At 38.5% G+C, this 23,074-nt stretch overlaps 1 protein-coding gene across 3 annotated transcripts in view; it reads right to left on the minus strand.

The window, feature by feature from the left end:
- Positions 1–2,455: 2,455 nt before the first annotated feature.
- LOC148370603 (syntaxin-12-like) overlaps positions 2,456–23,074 on the minus strand; it is a 40,992-nt gene continuing 20,373 nt past the window's right edge. Inside the window, exons 5-11 of one of the 3 annotated variants that reach the window (XM_088328291.1) lie at positions 18,053–18,190; positions 17,910–17,953; positions 14,274–14,379; positions 13,728–13,800; positions 10,529–10,611; positions 10,316–10,454; positions 2,456–3,063 (exon numbers count right to left, since the gene is read on the minus strand). In XM_088328291.1, coding sequence (XP_088184417.1) covers positions 10,362–10,454; positions 10,529–10,611; positions 13,728–13,800; positions 14,274–14,379; positions 17,910–17,953; positions 18,053–18,190 — 537 coding nt within the window. In that variant the 3' untranslated portion in view covers positions 2,456–3,063; positions 10,316–10,361. Of the gene's footprint in view, positions 3,064–7,512; positions 10,455–10,528; positions 10,612–13,727; positions 13,801–14,273; positions 14,380–17,909; positions 17,954–18,052; positions 18,191–23,074 lie in introns of those variants that run through there. The other 2 variants (XM_088328292.1, XM_088328290.1) reach the window with 2 other exon arrangements.

Consider the following 23,074-nt stretch of genomic DNA (forward strand, 5'->3'; position numbering starts at 1 on the left):
TGGCAGACTGGGGTGGTGGTTCCCCTCTTTAAGAAGGGGGGCCGGAGAGTGTGTTCCAACTACAGGGGAATCACACTTCTCAGCCTCCCTGGGTAAGGTCTATTCAGGGGTACTGGAGAGGAGGGTCCGCCAGGAAGTCGAATCTCGGATTCAGGAGGAACAGTGTGGTTTTCGTCCTGGCCGTGGAACACTTTGTCATACACTCTGCAGGGTCTTTGAGGGTGCATGGGAGTTTGCCTGTCCGGTCTACATGTGTTTTGTGGACTTGGAGAAGGCATTCGACCGTGTTCCTCGGGAGGCCCTGTGGGGGGTGCTTTGGGAGTATGGGGTACCGCACAGTCTTATCTAGGCTGTGCGGTCCCTGTATGCCCGGTGCCAGAGTCTGGTCCGCATTGCCGGCAGTAAGTCGGAATCGTTCCCGGTGAGGGTTGGGCTCCACCAGGGCAGCCCTTTGTCACCGATTCTGTTCATAACTTTTATGGACAGAATTTCTAGGCGCAGCCTTGGCGGGGATGGAGTCCGGTTTGGGGGCCTCAGCATTGCATCACTGCTTTTTTCCTTAGGCCGTGATCTTCAGCTCTCGCTGGAGCGATTCGCAGCCGAGTGTGAAGCGGCCGGGATGGGGATCAGCACCTCCAAGTCCGAGGCCATGGTACTCAGTCGGAAGAGGGTGGTATGCTCCCTCCGGGTCAGGGAGGAGGTCTTGCCCCAAGTGGAGGAGTTCAAGTATCTTGGGGTCTTGTTCACGAGTGAAGGTAGGATGGAACGGGAGATCGACAGACGGGTCGGTGCAGCGTCTGCCGTCATTCGGACCCTGCACGGTCCGTCGTGGTGAAGAGGGAGCTGAGCCGAAAGGCAAAGCTCTCGATCTACCGGTCAATCTACGTTCCTACCCTCACCTATGGTCATGAACTTTGGGTCATGACCGAAAGAACACGATCCCGGATACAAGTGGCCGAAATGAGTTTCCTGCGCAGGGTGTCTGGGTTCTCCCTTAGAGATAAGGTGAGAAGCTCAGTCATCCTGGAGGGACTCGGTGTAGAGCCACTGCTCTTCCGCGTTGAGAGGAGCCAGTTGATGTGGCTAGGGCGCCTGCCTCGGGAGATGTCCCACCGGCAGGCCCCGGGGGCGACCCAGGACACGTTAGAGAGAGTCTCTTGGCTGGCTTGGAACGCCTCGGGGTCCCGTCGGATGAGCTGGAGGAGGTGGCTGGGGATAGGGACGTCTGGGCTTCCCTTTTAACGCTGCTGCCCCCGCGACCAGACCTCGGATAAGCGGAAGACAATAGATGGATGGATGGATGGATGGATGGACTTTTGATGGGCCAAGAGCAACATTCAAACGGTGAATGTACTGTGGAATACGCAAATCAAAGCCTGGAACACAAGAACATTCAACAATTCGTCTGCTTGAAGTAACAGAGTCTTGTTAATAAAAAGTGTATATGTACTTGAGGAAGATTGATAAATTTATCTTTCAAAATTATATACTGTATGCTGTTTTATTTCACTTGTATTCATAAAAGTTGAACTGAGTTTTGAACTCAGTTGGGGGGAAGTTTTTAAGAGGCTGGTAAATTCTAAATTCAGAACGAGACACGTGAAATGTTTTTGGTCAGAATTCAGTATAATAAGGGTCAAAATCTTACTCTAGTTTTGTCCGCAATTGATAAAAAAATTGTCTTCGGAATAAGCTCTCCATAGGATTGTTTTTTGAAATTCTAACTATGAAGTTTTGGACAGATAGAAAAATATTACACAAAGCGAATATGCTATAATAAAAAACAATAAAACAATCTAAATGTTTGTAAAATAGCTTAACAATAATCAATTAGAATGACCATACACCGTTAGAGTATCGCCCACATTGAAAACATTTTTGGGTGGCATTTTTCATTTTGGCGGAGTCATTCACCTTGAGCGTGAATTACCTGCCTCCTTTATAAAATATTGTCATCTCAAACAAACTTCCTTACTGAGAAGATAATGCATCGGTTATGATTTTTACAAAAAGCTAAACAAAGAGTGAATCATAACAGTAAAAGCGTTTTTTTTTTTTTTTATAAGTTGATGATTTAACTATCTTCCCTGGTCATTTACCTCGAGAGGGATGGCCAACAGAAAGATAACACATATAAAAAAAAAATCAAAAAAAAAAATAATGAGAAGGGAAAATAGAAAAATACACACACAGAATTTTTGGACAATGATCAATCCACAAACAAGAAAACACCATGTCACTCAAATCAGGGTGAGTGATTCTGATGATGATAATGGGAAATGTGGAGCACATTGTAAAGCACTTTGGGAAGTCATTGACTTGAAAAGCACTATATAAATGCAGATCATTTCATTTCATTTCATAAACGGATTCAGTGACTGAAATGAGTAAAAAACTAAATTTGAGATGTAGAGCTAACAATTTTGAAAAATAAATAGTTTATTTTTGATTTGGAGTTTTGGGATATAGTGCTCAGAATGGATATGGCAATTTAAAGCGGGGATTTTGCCTTCACTAATAATAAATATAAAGATAATTTAAGAAAATATACGAATATATAAATAAATTAGTTGTTTTTCAGGTTAAATTGAGCCATAACGAAATGTCTCAACAGGGGAGATAAACATCTAATTAGGATAACCCAATTTAAAAAAAATTTTTAGGTCTCTATCTCTATTTCTCTCTATCTCTTTTTCTCTCATCCACACAGGAGACTGTGACCCCTGGTGATCTGATCCTGGTAAAACGAAATACCTGGTCCAGTCCACGCTAGGACGGCCCTTACATGGTTCTGCTCATCGCCCCCCACGGCTGTTGGGGTGCCTGGATTCATCAGGGCCACTGCAGGGGGATGAAAATGGAACAATCATCGATGCCCTAGCCACTATGAAGAACTTCAGGAACACAATGGCCAAAGAAAAAGACGTTCAACAGGAATGGCTCGATTGGCTCTACTCTGGAAACTGGTCTCAGGTGCTGATGAAGATCCTGTCGCCATTTGGCGGAGTTTTGGTAATCTTCCTTCTCCTGTGTGGCGTATGTTCCTGCTGCGTCGTGCCGCAACTAAAAGGATGATGTCAAGAATGTTTGTTGCTCATATGTACCATTACAAATTGATTCCCGACCCACAAGACTCTGATGACAATACTGACCCAGACAGCGTTGTCTAAAGGACTTATCCCTACAAGCTAAAGGGAAAACCCCTCACTGTACACACCACTGACACACTAAGTTCATTTTTGTAGTTTTGTTTTGTTTGTTTTAATTCTCGCGGTCTCTATCAATGACCCTTACAGTTAACGATGGCTTACTGCTTTGTGTTCGAGGAGATTTGTTTTTATTTTTGAGAGGAATGAAATACACTGCAAAATAAGCGGGTTTTGTTTGTTGTTCGTTTTAGGTGTCCAATTTTTTTTTTTTTTTTTAATCCCTTGTTTTTCCAGAAAAAGACATTCCTGGGAGGATAATTTTTTTTTCCTTTTTGAGGGTTTTCGCCTCTCCATGAAATTATCAATCTGTTTTTTTTTAATGATGTTTTAATTTGAAACAGTCAACACTCCTATGCTCTGAAATTAACTTGTTAACCCGTTATTCTATTTTTAATACACAAGTAACACACACACACACACACACATCAAAGATCCATGTTTTCAGTCTAATTCCATTGTTTGGAATACGTTTTCAATGTTTTTCCATTGTATGTAATGTAATACGCATGCGCGACTCCATTGTATTCACCGCCATTGTGTGACCTTTCAATAAATACGTCTGCTGAACCGGATGTGGTCAGAACGGCCTGGGCAGCCAAGCAAGATGGCTGGCAGGCCGGGCTCACTACATGTGCTGTAGTTAAACTCTATTTAAATCCTTTTATCTGAATACTATGGTCAGCAATGAGTTTATATCTTTATAAACTCCGACAGTAAGTGTGAAGCACATTATAGAGCGCTTTGGGAAGTCTTCATTGACTTGATGGCAAGAGGAATGCCCCTCAGCCACGCCTGGTTTTCGGTCTCGGCGATGAGGGGCAAGCACCTTCAGCCGTCCTGTAGCTAGAGACTCCATAAATTGTATTTACTTTCGGACAATCTGGTATGTTCGGGTCTACTGCGTCCCCTTTCACCATGGGGTACCGAGCGGATTTGGAACCGGGCACAGCTGTGTCCAATATCCACACACCAGTCCCTAATTATCCTCACCCTTTTACAAGGGTATTTTGGAAAGAACATGTTCGGGTCATTTTCATTCTACTGCCATGCCAGGTTTGTTTTTGTTTGTATCAGGGTTTTTGTTTGGACATCTATTTTGGGGGTTGTTAGTAACCACTTGTTAGATTGTTACTTGCATTTTTCCATTTCCAGTTGCAGTCTTTGTTCCTGGTTTGGACTATGTCATGTTTGGTTTTGTTTGGACATTGTTTTGTGAACTCTTGTTTGGCACTTTGTACATGCTTTTGTTATTCTAAACCATCATTAAGACCCCTGCGTTAGTTCCTGCTTCCCCCACAGAAGCCCATCACACCCAAAACTTAACATCCTCGTATTATATTGCTTATTTTTCAAAACGCGTTGAGTTTTTCTACAACACTGCAATAAAATACAATTTATTTCCCGATGCGTTCTTTACCTTGAATTCAATTACGAAGTGCAAGTACTTCATCCCCTTTTCGATACCTACATATTTTACACGTTTTTTTTATCATTTCAAGTTGAGTACGCTGTATAACAATTTTCGTACGAGATTTAACTACTCATAAGCAACCCTAGGTTTATGTTGTAAACTTACTAAAAGAAGATGCTGAAAAATTGTCGGTGTGGTTTACCAGGTAAATAGACTTGTTTACACAAATGATCTTTGTTCTTATTTTAAATAGTTTGCCTTGCTGTGAGTAAAAAGGTCTCACGCTCTGCTTGTAAGATTTATTATGACCAAATAAGGGCAATTGTAATCATTAATAATGGATATAGTGGATCCTTGTAGTATTTCTACTGTAGCATCTTCGCAGTATTTTTTGGACAATTTCTAAAGTAGAATTTTTGAAGTATTTCTGTAGTGTAGTAGGTAGGTAGATAGATACTTTATTCATCCCCGTATGGATATTCACATTTCCAGCAGTATCCTTGTGTTAAAAAAAAACAAAATAAGAGTTATAGAATACAAAAATACCCAATATAACGTGTGGAATAAAGAGCATTTAAATAAAAGTAGTATTTTTTTCTAAAATTATTTTTGTAGGAGGATGTTTGTAGTATTTTTGTACTATTTCTGAAGTCGATTTGTTGAAGTATTTCTGTAGTATTCTCATAGTATATGTGTGGTAGGAGTTCTGTAGTATTTTTGAAGTCTTACTGCAGTAGAATTTCTGTCGTAAAGATTCTAAATATTCTGCCTTACTGTGAGTATATAGGTGCCGCGTTGTGCTCTTAAGGTTTATGATAGCTAAAAAGAAGGGAATTGCAATCAATAGGGGAAGTAATTGGCTGAGCTTAGCAGGTATGAACACAGACTTACTGGATTTTTAAAAATGTTTTTTGATTGGCCACCTTTTGAAGTTCTACACTGATACTGGATTAAATAAATTAAAATTATTGTAAAATTTTTCAATAAATCTATAGTGTATGGCTTTGATGACTAAGCAAACAGCAAATTTGAAAATAAAAGTAAGAATATTGCAGGTGCTCATGCAGTCAATTTACCTGCCACCCTGTTGTTGCAGCATCAATCTTGTCCTTATTCCTCTTTTGGTTACAATTTTATAGGTTGTTTGTTTTTTTTTTGCGTGGTTCTAATGCGGGAAATGCCACACAGGAGCATCGCCTTCCACAATGTGTCAAGCGGCAACGTGAGTGCATCAACACCGGAAACGCCTTCAAAATAAAAGCTACTTCCAAGTTAAAAGCATGAAATGGGCAAAAATGTCTTGTTGGGGAAAGGATGTGTTTCACCTCAAAGGGAGTGTGTAATATTTGACCAATAGAAAAAAGAAAAAGGACAAGAGAAAAAAAGTAAAAAGATTAAAGATTAAAAGAAGTATTTAAAACAGGAAAAGGGTAAAAAAAGAAAAAGGAAAACAGGAAGAACAAAGAAGAAATATGAAAAAGCAAAAAAGGAAAAAAGCAAAGCAGCAAGAAAAATGAGAAGATAAAAAAATGAAAAGAAAAAGGGGGAAAGAAAAAAAGTATAAAAATTAAAAATGGAAAACGTAAAAAAGGGAAAAAAAGAAGGAATGGGGAAAAAAGAAAAAAAGGCATGGAGAAAGTGTAAAAAAAAGGAAAAAACGTTTTTAGGGGTTTTCTTTACAAGACGGGCAACATCCCTTTAAAATGCAGTAAGATATTCAAAGTAAAATAAGAAAACTACATTTTCTAAAATATAAGGTGCATCTAAAAATCACAAGTCCCCCCCAAAATTACAGTCATCTTATTTTAAAGATAATATTTTGATAGGACTATATATGATTTTTAATGACTCGAAAACTAACTGGTAATAATAATTGTGTTATAAACTTTTTGGGGGGAAGAAAAATGTTGCATTTCGGTCACTTTACCTACTTGAAGTTTGTATTTTCCCTTGTGATTTTTAGCACTTCTTTTTGGTCACACAAAGAAATACAGCGACATCTAGTGGTCAAATTATAAAACTGTCCCTCTAAGCTTAAAATAGTTCTACCCCAAAAAAGGCTTAGTGAAAAATAAGAAAAATTAAGCTGCATAGGCACTTTGCGTCTCCAGATACTTTGGATTCAACTTTTAGCATCGTTTGAATTTCATTACATAATACAGCGACATCTTTTGGTCAAATATTATACACTGTCCCTTTAAGATTAATTTATCCCCCAAAAAGGCTTGGTAAAAAAATGAGCAGAGAAAATGTTTCTTTTTAGTCACTTTTAGTTTGTCTTCTTTCTTGTGCTTTTTAGCACTCATTTTCAGTTACATGACACCAAACAGCGATATCTAGAGGTCTAATATTACATACTGACCATTTAAGATCATTTAATTTATATCCAGAAAAGGCTTGGCAAAAAAAAAAAAAAAGTTGAGCATTTTGGTCACTGAGTCTCCACAGATTGTATTCCTCCTCGTGCTTTATAGCTTTATACTCATTTTCAGTTGCACGACACAACACAGCTACATCTAGTGCCTGAAACAAACACACACTGTCCATTTGAAAAAAAGATGGTGAAATAAGGGGATGGTGTCATAATAGTCGGTAGTTTGCAATTGTCTTTGATCTGTGCAGCCCTTTGAGACTCTTGTGATTAAGGGCTATACAAATAAACATGACTTGACTTGAAAGGAGTGCCAATAACAGTAACTAAAGACATTTATTGTCATCTGTGGTTCTGAATTTGTATACTGGTGCATTCGTAATGATCGGAGCAAGGCTTTAAGGCTAGGACCTTAGCTTGGCCTTTTGGCTGAGAGTAAGAGTCCCGGCTCCTAGGCTTTGTAGCGTATTATGAACTGACCGATAACGGATAATGGATATTGAATAAAGAAGATAGAACAATAACCCTTAAAAATCCCATTTATTTAATGTACTGAAAAGAGTCATACAAATGTATTGAAAAGCGTTTGCGATATAGCGTATACGGCAGCCTATCATGCAAATATTGAATTAATTACAAATATTTATTTTCAAGACATTACAATCAATCTCCTTCCCATCGAAACATTCTTACAACAATTTTACTGCACAATATAAAAAAATCGCAAATGTTAAATTACCTCAAGATGTATGATCAAAAAGGGCAAGGAAAAGTATTAAAGTTTTGGATTTGTATGATGAAAAAGAAATAAAAATGTAAAAAACGCCAAGAAAAAGGAAAGAATATGGGAGAGAAGGAAGTAGTAGATAAAAGAGAAAAATAAAGTAAAGAGGAAATAAAAGATAAAAAGTAGGAAATAAAGAGCAGAGAAGACAATGACAAAAAAGATAATAAAAATTGTTAAAGAAAAAGAAAGAAAAAAAGTAAAGACAAAATTGGGTAACGTAAGCAAAAAGAAAAGAAAGAGGGGCGTAAAGAATATGAAGAAGGAAAAAGAAAAAAGAGAAAAAGAAGAGGCACAAAAAATGATGAAAAAGTGAAAAGGAAATAAGAAAAAGTAATCAAACAAGAAAAAAGAAAGCAACTGGCAAAAAAGAGAAGAAAAATGAAGAAAAAGCTAGGAAAAAAAGGCAAAAGGATTAAAAATGGGGGGTTAAAGTCAGTAAAAAAAGAAAAAAGATTGTAAAGTAGAAAAGGAATATAAAGAAGAAAAAAGCAAGGAAAAAAGAGAAAATTAAAAAATGGTAAAAGAAAAAAACACTAGAAAAAAAACAAAAGAGAAAATTAGAAAAGAGGCAAGAAAAAAAGATGAAAAAGCAGAAAAGATGAAAAAGCAGAAAACAAAGGATTAAAAAAAAGAAAAAGCTTAAAAAAAAAAAGTACAAAAAAACAAAGTCTCTTTACCATTTATCCGTTCCTGTTTTGTGTGCTCGATATCTTAAGTAGTGACAGTGGTAGTACCAGGGAAAAGAAAGAAACAAAAATACTTCCCCTCTGCCCCCAACCATAAACAAGTGTTTTACCAAAGTGTAGGAGACGCCATTAGACACATTTCAAAATAAATGTAGAAATTTAAAAAATAACTACAATTTGATGTATTGTATTTTCCGCACTATAAGGCGCACCTAAAAGCCTTTATTTTTTTCAAAAGCTGACCATGCGCCTTATAATACAGTGCGCCTTATATATGGATCAATATTAAGTCGCAAATTCTTGCAACTAAGGCAAGCGGCCGCCGACTAGATTTTCCCTCGAAGGCGAAGTAGTCAGCGGTATATGCTGGGATTTATATACCGGTGTTTCATTTCCTAACCAATGTGTCAATCATCATTTGAATCAGTCACTATTGGCTAAAGTTATTCGAGGGTAAAGGGGGCGGATCCTTTTTATCATTTACAGGCTCGCATAGGCTAAAGGGGCGAAACAAAGCCTGCAATTGGCGAAAAAGATGAATGTGAATCACACGTTGGGTTGTACTACGCGGCATAGAGAAAACATTTTTTACTATTCTGTATTTGTAAATATTTGACTCTCCTGGATTTACTACACTCACGGTTGTAAGAAGACCATGGTTACGTATCATTATTGAACGTGATGGCTGCAAGAGAACTTAGGTGAGCTATGCGGCTTTATATTTCCCCGGTATCTTGTTTTAGAATGAACTTGATGTTTCTGTAATGAGTCTATTTTTAGACTAAATTCAATTCAAAGTGTTTATTGTCATATGCAGAGTGAAGAACCCAGTTTCCCTGCACAATAAAATTCTTACTTTGCTGTCCACACAGTTGCCAGCAAAAAATAAAATGGAAACTAAGAAATTATATTTGGAACGATGAATTTGAGTGATTGGTGACATCGTAAAGACACTGTTTCCGTACATGTCTGAGACACGTATTTGCTTGTTTGCAAGCTTTCGGAATGTTAAGGGGGTAATAAGTTTGACTGAACTATCTGACTGTTTTGTCGACGTTCCCATTGTAGCGCCTTATAATCCGGTGCGCCTTATGTATGGAAGATATAGGACCAAAAACTATTTTTTGGGGGTGCGCCCTATAACCCGGTGCGCCTTATAGTGCGACAAATACGGTAATATACACGAATAAAACATATCATACCTAAATACGTGACATTAATGCAGTCAGTTCATTTCTTTGTTTTGTCATTTCGATTTTTTCAGGTATTTTGTCAAGCATTTCCTTACGCATTTCCTCGGATAGTTACCCTTTTCTTCTAATTTATCATGTCATTTGCCATTATTAGTCTTTTTTTCTCCTTTTTTTATATTTTTGTCAAGCAAATTTTCAAGTGTTTTAGCATTTCTTTTGTCGTGTGTTTGGTGGGTGTACCGTAATTTTTGGTCGTGTTCAGTCATGAGTTTTCTGTGATATGTCATGCATTTGGTCGTTTACTTTGTTATTCATATATTCTGCTATTTATTCTCTGGTGTATTTTGTCATTTATTATGTTACACGTGTCGTCATGTTTTTGGTTTAGCACTTTGTTGTGTGTTTTGTGATGTATTTTAGATCCACCAATAGGAAAGAAAAAAGCTCAGCCACTTTGACCCGCCCCCATATTAAAACAACATCTTGTTGCGACAAAATGCACGTAGGAATACTCGACACAATAAATACAGAAATAAATAAATGACAAATGAATAAATTCTACTTCCGTCAAATATTTAGGTATGACATGAATAACTGATGTGTTTATTTCTCTGGCATGTATTTGTATTTAGATTTTCATTTCTACATTGAGTTCTACCTATGGCAGGTGGGCTTCTCCATAATTGGGGTGCAAAATGTAGGTGTCACTTGGAGACCTGCCAGATGATAATGCCCAGGATCAAAAGTGCCAAGGTGCAAACCATGGCCAGGATGCACATCTTCTTTCTGGACTTTTGCTGTGGGTGGGAAAAAGGGGGGTTAGAAGCCATCTCAAAGCGCCAAAAATAGAATTTCAAATGCGCCGACTGACTTGGTAGTAGGCGGCCCTCTGGAGTTGCTCGGCCCCTCGCTCCACGTGGACTTCCGCGTTCTCTACGTTGGCCTCGATGCTGTCTGTGGCGCATTTGAAAAAAGTTGAAAAAAAAAAAACAAAAAAAAACATTTAAAACATGGCCGAAGAGAAATGATGCAAGAAAAAAGAAAGAAGACCAATGAGATGGGAAAACAATAAAAACAAAAAAAAGAAAAATGGGAAAAAAGATTAAAATTTGAAAAAAGCAAAGAAAAAAGAAAAAAGAAATTATCAATAAAAAGCTAGAAAAAAAAAAAATATATATATATAAGAAAAAAAAACAGAGACAAAAAAGAGGAAAAGGCTAGGAGAAAGAAGTAAAGAAAGAATGAGATGGGAAAACAATAAAAACAAAAAATAAAAATGGGAAAAAAGATTAAAATTTGAAAAAAGCAAAGAAAAAGGTAAAAAGAAATTATCAAGAAAAAGAAGCTAGAAATATACTGGACTGTCTCAGAAAATTAGAATATTGTGATAAAGTTCTTTATTTTCTGTAATGCAATTAAAAAAACAAAAATGTCATACATTCTGGATTCATTACACATCAACTGAACTATTTCAAGCCTTTGATTATCTGAATATTGCTGAATTTGGCTTACAGCTGAAAAAAACTCAAAAATCCTATCTCAAAATATTAGAATACTTCCTCAGACCAAGTAAAAAAAATAATTTTATAACAGCAAAACTAAATCAAACATTTGAAAATGTCCATTGATGCACTCAGTACTTGGTTGGGAATCCTTTTGCACGGATTACTGCATCAATCCGGCGTGGCATGGAGGCAATCAGCCTGTGGCATTGCTGAGGTGTTATTGATGCCCAGGATGCTTCGATAGCGGCCTTCAGCTCATTTGCATTTGTAGGTCTGGTGTCTTTCATCTTCTTCTTAACTATAACCCACAAATTCTTGATGGGGTTCAGGTCAGGGGAATTAGCAGGCCAATCAAGGACAGTGATGCCATGGTCAGTGCACCAGTTACTGGTGGTTTTGGCACTGTGGGCAGGTGCCAGATCATGCTGGAAAATGAAATCCTCATCTCCATAGAGCTTTTCAGCAGATGGAAGCATGTAGTGCTCTAAAATCTCTTGGTACACAGTTGCATTTACTCTGGACTTGATGAAACACAGTGGACCAACACCAGCAGCTGACATGGCTCCCCAAACCATTGCTGACTGTGGGAACTTCACACTGGATTTCAAGCAACTTGGATTTTGCTCCTCTCCAGCCTTTCTCCAGACTCTGGCGCCTTGACTTCCAAATGAAATGCAAAACTTGCTTTCGTCTGAAAAGAGGACTTTGGACCACTCTGCAACTGTCCAGTGCTTCTTCTCCAAAGCCCAAGTCAGACGCTTCTTCCGTTGTCTTGAGTTCAGAAGTGGCTTGACCATGGGAATACGGCTATTGTAGCCCATTTCCCGGACACGTCTGTGAACTGTGGCTTTTGATACCTGGACTCCAGCTTCAGCCCACTGTCTTTGAAGCTCCCTCAAATTCTGGAAGCGGCTCTTCTTCACAATTTTGTTAAGGCTGCGGTCATCTCTCTTGGTTGTGCAGCGTTTCCGGCCACATTTTTCCCTTCCAACAGACTTTTTGTGGATATGCTTTGAAACTGCACTCTGTGAACAGCCTGCTCTTTGAGAAATTTCTTTTTGTGTCTTACCCTTCTGATGGAGGGTATCAATGATGGTCCTCTGGACAGCAGTCAGATCAGCAGTCTTCCCCATACTTGTGATTTAGTTTACTGAACCAAGCTGAGTGTTATTAAGGCTCAGGAAATCCCCCGCAAGGTGTTTCGAGTTAATTAGATGATTCAGGTGATTAGTTGAATAGCCTACTTGTATACTTTTTCATGATATTCTAATATTTTGAGATAGGATTTTTGAGTTTTCTTAAGCTGTAAGCCAAATTCAGCAATATTAAAATAATAAAAGGCTTGAAATAGTTCAGTTGATGTGTAATGAATCCAGAATGTATGACATTTTTGTTTTTTAATTGCATTACAGAAAATAAAGAACTTTATCACAATATTCTAATTTTCTGAGACAGTCCAGTATATATATATATATATATATATATATATATATATATATATATATATATGAAAAAGGAAAAAAAAGCAGAGACAAAAAGAGGAAAAGGCTAGCAGAAAGAAGTAAAGAAAGAATAAAAACAAAATACAGGTAAAAGAAAAATGAGAAAAATGAAAATGCTAGAAAATAAAAGATTAAAAATGGGGAAAAGCAGGAAAAACAAAAAGAGGAAAAATAAAATGAAAAAGAAGGAAAAAGAGGACAAAAAAGGCAAAAGAGAAAGAAAAGATAAAAACAGAAAAGATAACAAAGAAAACGAAAATAAGGAAAGAAAAAGTAGAAAATAAAAATTTGAAAAATGATAAAAAAAACAGAAAATAGAAATAAAAGGAAGGGAATGAAAAAAATGCTAGGAAAAATGCTTATAAAAATTAATAAAAATTAAAAATGGATTTGCAACAAAAATATGAGAAAAATGGGGGAAAGAATAGGAATGAAAAACAAAGAAAAAAGAAATAAAAGAATAGAAGAAAAAATAGGAAAAATAAATACACGATAAAAAAAGAAAAGATGAAAAAAACAGAAAAAGAAAAAAAAGGAAAAACTGAAATATTAACCAAAATAAGATGGAAAAAATGGTAGGAGAAGAAAAAAATGAAGCAATATTAAAAATGCAAAGTGGAACATAAAAAAGGTTATAAACAGGGATCAGAATGGAGATTTTCATTTTCAGCTGAAATAGCCAGCGTCCAGGAATAAACCAGGGCGGAGTGAGACAGTCGGATTTTGAATTTGTTTGCTACGCAAGAGAAAAAGTGAAAAGGTCGGAATGCCTTTGGGGTTCAAAAACAGCGGAAATCCGCGGATCCGCGGAAAATTCTGATCCCTGTATAAAATAAGAAATAAAGCAAAAAGAAAAAACATGGGAAAATGTACAAAAACTGAAAGGAAAAGAGAAAAGAGAAAACCAAGGAAAAACAAGAGGATAAAAAATGGAAAAAGTAAAAAAAAAAAAGATAAAATGTAAAAAGCTAGGAAGTAAATATAGATTAAAAATCGAAAAAATACATTTTACAAAAGAAGAAAAAAATGGAGGAAAAAAGAAAAGAAAAACACTCTTCCTCACCAATCATCTCTCCTTGATCGTGGATCATGACGGCCAGGTCCTTGAATATCTGGTTGACGTCCATGATGTCCGACTGTGGGGAAGCAGACCATTGGGTGAAAACAAATTTGGGGCGGGTCTTGGCTGCAACAGACCACGATTTTAATAGTCGACTAGTCACTGATTATTGAAACCATTCGTGGAGTTGTCCAAATATTGTCTTCCTTGCATGTTCAAAATCCAATGATCTCTTCTATCCCTATTTTGAGTGTTTACTAGTTAGAAATCATTAAATATATTTCCTTTCACTACCTCATTAGTATTAGTATATTAAAAAAAATAAAATCTGCTGCCACCTACTGATATGGATGAATGTTAGTTACACGGCTGATGACTGGAAGAAATCAAAGATATTGAACAATGGCATGATTATTTGCAAAGATAACGTTGGTCAATTTCCTGCAATACACTAGACAGGGTCTCACTAGTGTGTCCTGGCACATTAAATGAAAAACAATAGACTAATCATTGCAGCTCTAGGGCGGTGCCACCATGGCTGATGCTGACCTCTAGTTGTCTAATGTTGGTTTCTCTCTCTTTGATGAGCTCCAAGTCCTCCTCCGTAATGGTCACCTCCTCCGTCTGGGCGTTCATCTGGCCCCACTCGTCCTGGCTGAGCAAAATTGAAAAATCAAATAACTGACATGAGCTTTGGTTGCCCCAGAAACATTTGGCCGATGAAAAATCTGGATGGTCTTCGATTTGAAATTATGCAGATGATGTGATGTTCAGGAAAGTCGCAGTTTTATGGGCTGGTTCCTTGGAATGAACGACAGGAACTGGCTTCCCACCATTCAGGAGCTTGCTCACTATGAGAAAATAACGTGTAGTTGGTGAACGTAACGGCTCTATGAGGCAACTCCTTGAAGTAAACGACAGAGGTCACCTCGCCATAAATCCAGAGCCAGCTCCCTTTGACATACTGATGTTTTGTTGGCGAAGGTAATGTCTTTGAAGTGAATGACAGGAGCCGGCTCCCCACCAATCGATGGGGCCCCCCTCTGAGATAGTAATGTGTAGTTGGCGAACGTAACAGCTCTATGAAACGGCTCTCTGAAGTGGACAACATGGGCTTGTTCCTCAACAATCAGGAGTCAGCTCCCCAGGAGTGCTATTTCTTACATTGTTGCATCAAAATGTTGATATCAATGACAATAAAGACAATTCTATTCTAGATAAAGATAACGATGTGTCAAATGACCATTTGAAGTGAATGACATGGGGCAGTTGTATTTTTTTAGCCATTCCATGTCTTACTTTATGTTTGTTATGTATAACAGGGATGTGATTTGACCAAAGTGAAATTATCTGAAAATTAGCCGGGGGTCTGGGGGCCGCGGGCACCCAGCTAGGTCCAGGGCAGTGCCCTGGTGGGGGGACAAGTGGGGCGAAGCCCCCCGGAGCTCATGGGTTTTCCGTGTTTTTAAGTACTCTCAATGCACTCAGATGACAAAGAAATAGACAAAACAACAGCATAAATTTTCAATGTATATTGAACTATCCCATATAAAATTACAGTTTAAGTCAACTCAAAAATCAGTCACATTAAAAAACATTGGACTGCCTTTGCTTATAAAAACTATCACTGAGAATATCATCATATCTAACTAATGTGATTACTAAGTTAACACATAAATCATGTTGAAGAGTTCAAATTTCATGAACAAATAATTGTATCATGACCAAATGAAAAGTAACTCATATTAAAACATACCACAAATGTCTTTGTTATAGCAGAAGATGTTATCTGTCGGAGTCATGTGCATACACAATGAACTACTAAATAACTGGCCATGCAGAAACATGAAATTCATTCAAAGTTCTGAAATTTATATTTTCTGTCACATTCTAGATGAATTATAACATCACTTAATATCACAAATATTGTTTTGTATTTTCTACTCATTAAAACATTCAACATATTTACAGGAATATACAAGTGTTCAATAATTATAGGCCCTACAGTAAAGTGTTGGTGTAATGTACACATGAAAATCTATTATTGTAATTGTTAAATATTTATGGCCATTTTTATTACGTTATAATATTTTCGAAAAAAAGGGGAAAACTGTCAAATTTCAAAAGTTTACCACCTACCTCAAAATTCACGACTCTATCAGCAACTGGTACAGGTTGTTGGGGTGGATCACGTCTCTCTATTACCGCTTCCGATTGTGATGTCAATAAGGGATGGAGGCCGTAAAGTTTTGGAGTTTTCGTTTGGGCACCGAAACTTCCAGCGATGGAATAATTTGTTGTTCTTGACTGGAGTTCTTTCACGTGTTTTTTGCTCTTTGCGTGACTTTCAAGAGCTTTGAAACCTCTCCCACCATAGTCAATGGTATCATGGCACCAAATGCAAAGCGCTTTCCCGGCACGATCGATCTTCCGAAAAAAGTCACTGAACAAATTCGTCACAGTCTTCTTTCCAACATTTGTAGATAATTCCTTCTCTAACCATTCCCATCAAAACTTGTTTTTTACGATCTTATCAATTTCTTTAACTCGCGGAGCATCTTTGCGTTCGATCACGGACATCTTTCTTTAAACACCCGGCAAAAACGTGTGAGAAATGAACAATGGCATACTCCTATGCCTTTATAACAAGCGCGTTTATTGGTCAACACGGAGACTTCAACCAATCGCAAGTACGTTTCATTTCAGTTACGGAAACACTAAAATGGAATGCTGTAGAGACGAAAACGGATTTTTTACCACTTAAAAAATCGGAAATTTTAAAATTTTATTTTTGGAGATAAAAAAAGCGGAATTCCGCGAATTAGCGGAAAAATCACATCCCTGTTTAAACACCCGGCAAAAAAAAAAACGTGTGAGAAATGAACAATGGCATACTCCTATGCCTTTATAACAAGCGCGTTTATTGGTCAACACGGAGACTTCAACCAATCGCAAGATCCGTTTTCATTTCAGTTACGGAAACACTAAAATGGAATGCTGTAGAGACGAAATCGGATTTTTTACCACTTAAAAAAATCGGAAATTTTAAAATTTTATTTTTGGAGATAAAAAAAGAGGAATTCCGCGAATTAGCGGAAAAATCACATCCCTGGTATAAAAAAAGCGTAATGTGTATGCTATTTTTTGTTGCTGCACTAAACAGTGCAAATTTTTAATTTACATTTTGTTGTGTCATGTGTTTTTCAGGGAATCTGTGTCGTTTGAATTTAAAGTTGCTTCGTATAAAAACGGATAAACAAAAGTAAAAGTTCACTGTAAAGTGGAAAAACGCTAATAAAATGCTGCAGCGAGGCTTTTAACCAAGATAATAAAATTTTATCACATTACCTCGATTTTAGCTAACCTGCAAAGGCTCCTGGTTAGCATAAGATGTGATTTTAAAGGTTCTGTTGGTATTATACAAAATCATGCATTGACTTGCTCCCTTATATAATTTCCCCCTGTGTTCTGGTCCGGAACCTTCGCTCAGAAAAATGCTGGTCTACTATTGATCCCAAGAGCCAAAAAGAGAACCGCAGGTTCAAGAGCATTCTCCATTCTGTCCCCGGTGCTGTGGAATGCTCTTCCCTCTGAGATTCGATCTGCAACCTCAGTGGAACTGTTTAAATCTAGGCTTAAAACACACATTTATTCTATAGCTTATGAATGACCTATATTTCATGTTGACAATAGCTGTGTATTATTTGTTATTGCAACATCCATTGCAGCCAGGTCCTCCTGGAAGGGGAATTACCTGATGTACTGTCCCTTCTCAAGGTTTCTTAATTTTCCCCATGTCGAGGTTTTTGAGTTTTTTCCTTGCCCTCATGTAGGTTTTAGATCAGGGTTATAATAATAATCTGTGTAATAATAGTCTGTGGTTTGCGATGATCTGTGGTCTGTACAGCCCTTTGAGACTTCTTGTAATTAAGGGCTATACAAATAAACATGACCTGACTATTTAGACGTATATGTTTTTAATTATGAATTTATTTTGTGCATAATGTTACAAGACTGGTAATATATCTGTTTTAGTGAGTCAAGTCGAATGAGCCTGACTTCCCATTTTTTATGAGTTTTTTTGGGCTCATTTGAGGTTTTTACAATTACAAACTTAGATTTTTTTTTTTTTTTTTTTTTTCAAATCAATCAGGTACCCTCCTAAAAAAATACGTGTATACATACTTTTCAAACGACACCAACTTTTCATCTCGAGAAGTGTCTTCGGCCTGAAAGAGAAGGAAAAAAATGACAAAGTAAGCCACTGGATTCGAGTGGCACATTTGCAATTTAAGAATAGTGTGGAAAGCAAAAGTTGCGTAACGTACAGAGAGACGAGAGCCGGCTCGGGCTCGTGCCACAGATTCTTTTTCCTTCTCTGCGGCTCGCCGTTGCACGGCTTGAAAATTGTTGAGAGCGGCCGAGAAATCGTTCATCAAACGTTCTTTCTGAATCTTCTGCTGCCTCTGGAGAAGAAAAAAAAAACACGGCCTTACATTTTTTGCATGCGTGTCACACTCAAGGTCAATAATCCCTCTAAACTTCGACGGGCCTCAGCAATTCAGGGTTTGTATACCTTTTTCATGGCCAAACTCAAGCACTTTCAAGGTCAAATTTTCACTTTTTTCAGTACCTTAAGATGTAGAAATCCAGCCCTGATAAAAAGAACGTTTTTTTTTTTTGCTTGGCTTAGATGACTAAATTAAAGTGGCTATGTTGCTGCTAGCACATACTTTGTGCTATTTTGAGCGAGGGGTTCCCATCTATAGGCTGCTAACTGACATAAATTCTGCAATTCTGATTCAACAATGCACGCACAGCTTTGGCCAATTCACACTTCTTTACAAACACGGAAAAGGGATCTGTAGGTGTTGGGTAAAATATAGAGTTAAATACAGAAAACAAAAAAAGTACTGTTTGGATAAAAAGGAGAATCTTGAGTTAAATTTTGACTCCTTTTATTGATATCAATTGCTCTGAGGCAGAGTGCATTGAACCTTTCAATCTTAGAGAATTTTCCTGTTTGTTTTACTTATTTTTCATTTTTTGCGTGTTTTTCAGAAGATTTGTGCCTAAAGTGGGTAAAAAAGAATGGTCAAGTCAAGTCATGTTTATTTGTATAGTCCTTAATCACAAAGAGTCTCAAAGGGCTGCACAGGTCAAAGACTATTGCAAACTTTTATTACAGACTATTATGACAACCTCCCCAAATCTAAACCTAAATGAGGGAAAATAATACACATATTATCATCATAAAATATATATTATTAATATGCTATGGAGTAGAAGTGTGTTTAAACTTAGATTTAAACATTTCCACTGAAGTTGCAGATCGAATCTCAGAGGGAAGAGCATTCCACAGCACCGGGGCCTGGATGGAGAACGCTCTCGAACCTGCAGATCTCTTCTTGGCTCATGGAATCACTAGTAGACCAGCGTTTTCAGAACAAGGGCTCCGGACCGGAACATAGGGGGGAATTAATCCAAAGATATGAGGGAGCAAGTCCATGCATGATTCTGTATAATGCCAACGCAACCTTAAAATCACATCTTAAGCCAACAGGGAGCCAATGCAGGTTAGCTAAAATCGGGGTAATGTGATCAAACTTTCTTGTCTTAGTTAAAAGCCTCGCTGCAGCATTTTGTACCAGCTGAAGGCTCTTGATTCAGATTCAGAGATTCAGATTCAGATTTACTTTATTGTCATTCGTGTACACGTGTATACAGAACGAAATGTCGATACATCTGACCCGCACAGTTTCTTTGAACGTCAGCCGGGATAGATAAGATTAACCATGTCTTCGTCAGAATTTTAGCGCAGCAGTTCGTCATCTCGCGGTTCGATGCCTCTTCCAGTTGTTAAATGGTCCAGTTTATTGTCCAGAGAGCGAATGTTAGAGGGGTTAGCCTTTAGCCTAGCTGTTAGCCCGGCCCGCTTCGTCGAGGGGTTAGCCTTTAGCCTAGCTGTTAGCCCGGCCCGCTTCTTCGTCGCGCCGCTGTCTTGCCACTCTGCTTCGCTGCTTTGTAGGCCGCTGGTCTTGTAGGTCTTGTTGACATAGCAGTCCGTGGCTAATAAACACTCCCGAGTGGTCGTAGCACCGAGCGCTTGATGTCGAGTGGTCGTAGCACCGAGCGCTTGATGTCCTCGTTCGGCGGTAACGCCGCCGTCTTGCCACTCTGCTTCGCTGCCTTGTAGGCTGCTGGGTCTTGTCGACATAGCAGTCCGTGGCTAATACACATCAGCGCTTGATGTCTGGATGATCGCATATCCAGCAAAAAAAACTGCGATCGTAACTTAATCTGCAGTTCGAGCCGACTTTGTGCGCCATCAAAACTTTGATGACTTCGGGAACCGGAAAGTAGTGCATTACAGTAATCGAGACGGGAAGTAACAAACGCGTGAATTATAATCTTCGCATCCGACTGAGACAGCATAGGACGAATTTTAGCAATGTTGCGAAGATGGAAGAAAGCTGTTCTATTAATATTCTTCACGTGTGTTTGAAAGGACAGATCGGGGTCAAATATGACACCTAAATTTTTAACTGAGTCACTCTGGGTGATATTACATTTGTTAATGTTCAGAACTGTTTTTGAGAACAAGTCACGGCATTTCGATAGACCAATAACTAACATTTCGGTCTATTCATAGTTAAGGCGTAATAAGTTGAGTGACATCCACTCTTTTATCTCAGTGAGGCAGGCCTCCAAATTTCCACATTTTAGTGTGGCAGATTCCTCCCTCGGAAGATATAGTTGAGTGTCATCTGCATAGCAATGAAAACGTATACAGTAAGACCTTGGTTATCGCGGTTAATGGGGAGCAAACCCACCCGCAATAAGTAAAACTCCCCCAAGTAGCGGCGCATCTTCAAAAAAAAAAAAAAAATATATATATATATATATTTTTTTTTTTATTATTATTTTTTTAGACCCGGCTAATGGGGAGCAAAACAAACCGCAAAAAGTAAAAATCTGCGAAGTAGCGACGCCCCTTAAAAAAAAAAAAAAAAAAAAAATGTCATCTCATCTCATTATTTGCACCGCTTATCCTTGTTAAGGTTGTGAGCGAGCCCCTAACCCGCGGCGCGGGAACTTACGGGCGCGATACACACGACACCGCAACAAGCCGAGCGGGTCGGGCGCTCGGCGCGGAGGCCGGCCTGTCGGAAGCGCAGCAGAATGCGCGCTCACGCGAGGAGGGGTAGGATTTTGTACGGGAGTCGGATTTGGGCACAACACCGGCGCCCGGCGTCTCCCGCTCGGGCCGCGATGGCTCTACATGGCGCTATACGGCCCTCGATGGCTCCGGCCGACGGACGGGCGGGCGGCCGCGGGGGAAAGGGGTAGGGGGGACCTGTGGGGTTAGGGGGGGCGGTGAAGCGGAAGCCGCCCAAAACCGCGCACCGGGAAACGAGAACAGCCCGCCGTGCTAGGGTCGTCGGCCGAGGGGGATTCCCGCAAAAAGTGATAATCTGCAAAGTAGCGACGCCCCCCCCCCCAAAAAAAAAAAAATCTTTAACCATTACAGACCGCGAAGCTCTGAAGCCGCGAACGTCGAACCGCGAAGTAGCGAGGTCCCATTGTATTATACTTGCAAATAATATCACCTAATGGAAGCATGTAAGTGCTGAAAAGAAAGGGGCCAAGTACTGAACCCTTGGGAACACCAAAGATAACACTAAAGGGCTCAGGTGTCATTTCACCATATTTAACACAGTACTTCCATTTTAGAGGTAGGATCTGAACCATAAGAGGTCGGTTGCTGAGAGACCAATCCATTTTTCCAACCGTCCTAGTAAGTGATAGGTTGGTCGTTTTGGTCGTAACATTTCTCAGAATTCACTGTGTGAATATAACTCGTTTTTATATTCCTAAATATAAAAACAATCACACACACACATGAAGTAACGGTTCAATAATCAGTCTAATTGCATCTCTTGTACGTTTATCAGTTTTGTACTCTTATTTTGAAGTTGCATTTCCGGTGTATTTATCAGTTTCCTGTGTGACTAAAGGTAACTAGACACACGGGGGCACGCAGTGTGGCCGGGAGCCCAGCCGGGGCGAGTGGTGTTTGGGCCATCACCAATGCTAATAAATTTTATTTACCTTAATGCTTGTTTTTATTTGTTTAATTCTGCCAACATAGGGTTCATATAAGTTTTAACTTTATCAATTTGGTGCCGAAACCCGCTTGGACCTCCTTTTGTTGTCCGATGAAGGCCGGTTGAGAGAACAAAGAAGCACATGGGGAAGCTAAAATGGCGTTTAGCAACATGATGTTAGCATTCTGGAGTCTTGGACAGACTCAAGGAGGCTCCAGAAGAACCAGACTGGCATTTATTAAGGTAAGAACATGCATCAATGTATAAATTTGGAATAATTTTAGGATGAAGCCATTTTTACAATTAGATAAAAATTAAGTTTTTCCACAGAAGGAAATAGTGTCGACACATCATCCAAGAAAATAAGTATCTTAAATACTCAGGCGAAATTAGTTTGGGAAAAACTCAGACTAAATAGCTTGTGACGGATTCAGATAAACTTTGTGAGAACAGAGTATCTAAGAGGATACTATTTTACCACGCAAACTAGTTTGAGACGGTTCGGGGGCATATAATAAAGGGGCACCCAAGACAATTATATTGAAGACAATAATAATTGTAAATACTCAAAACTAAAAAAAAGTTTGTGACGATTCGGATGAAATGGAAGAGCCCGCGCGGGGGGAGGGTAAGAGGAAGACTCGCCCTCAAACAATGGGTCGTATAAAAAAGGAAAAAATACGACCCTTTCTGTACAGGAAAACTTACCAAAAGTTAATTAAATAAACTACACGGCTTCAGATAGTGTACACTAACTAAATTAGAATAAATGAAGCAAATTTTGTGGGCTCTCTGTCTGTATATGTTCAATGTTGTGAAATGTCTGTGCATCTGTCGTATATCCTCCTTCTTGTCTCGCGCTGGATTTAATCAGCCCACGTAACTTAAATCTAACTTCAAAGTAACAGAAAAGGAAAAAAAATAGAAAAATACGAAGGAAAATCGTCAAACGGGAGAGCGCTCCTGAACTTAGAAAAGAAAAAAAAGGAACATCGCATTTGAAGTGCTCTTTGAATAGAGAAAAACGTTGTTTTTTTTAAGAGTAAAACCGTTTAAAATATGTTGAATTGTGTGGAACAGATGGCACATCTCGTTAGGAATCGAAAACGTTCGTTTTTTGGAAAATCGGCATTTGATGCGAAAGGGTGTGAAAAATAACGGCCGAGGGCCTACGGGGTTCCCAAAAAATATTTTTTTTACGGTATAAATTTTTTCTGTTTTTTCAATTGGAAAACGATAAAT

The sequence above is a fragment of the Urocampus carinirostris genome, chromosome 2 (assembly GCF_059441175.1).
Source record: "Urocampus carinirostris isolate Australia breed hairy pipefish chromosome 2, RoL_Ucar_1.0, whole genome shotgun sequence".
NCBI lineage: Eukaryota > Metazoa > Chordata > Actinopteri > Syngnathiformes > Syngnathidae > Urocampus > Urocampus carinirostris.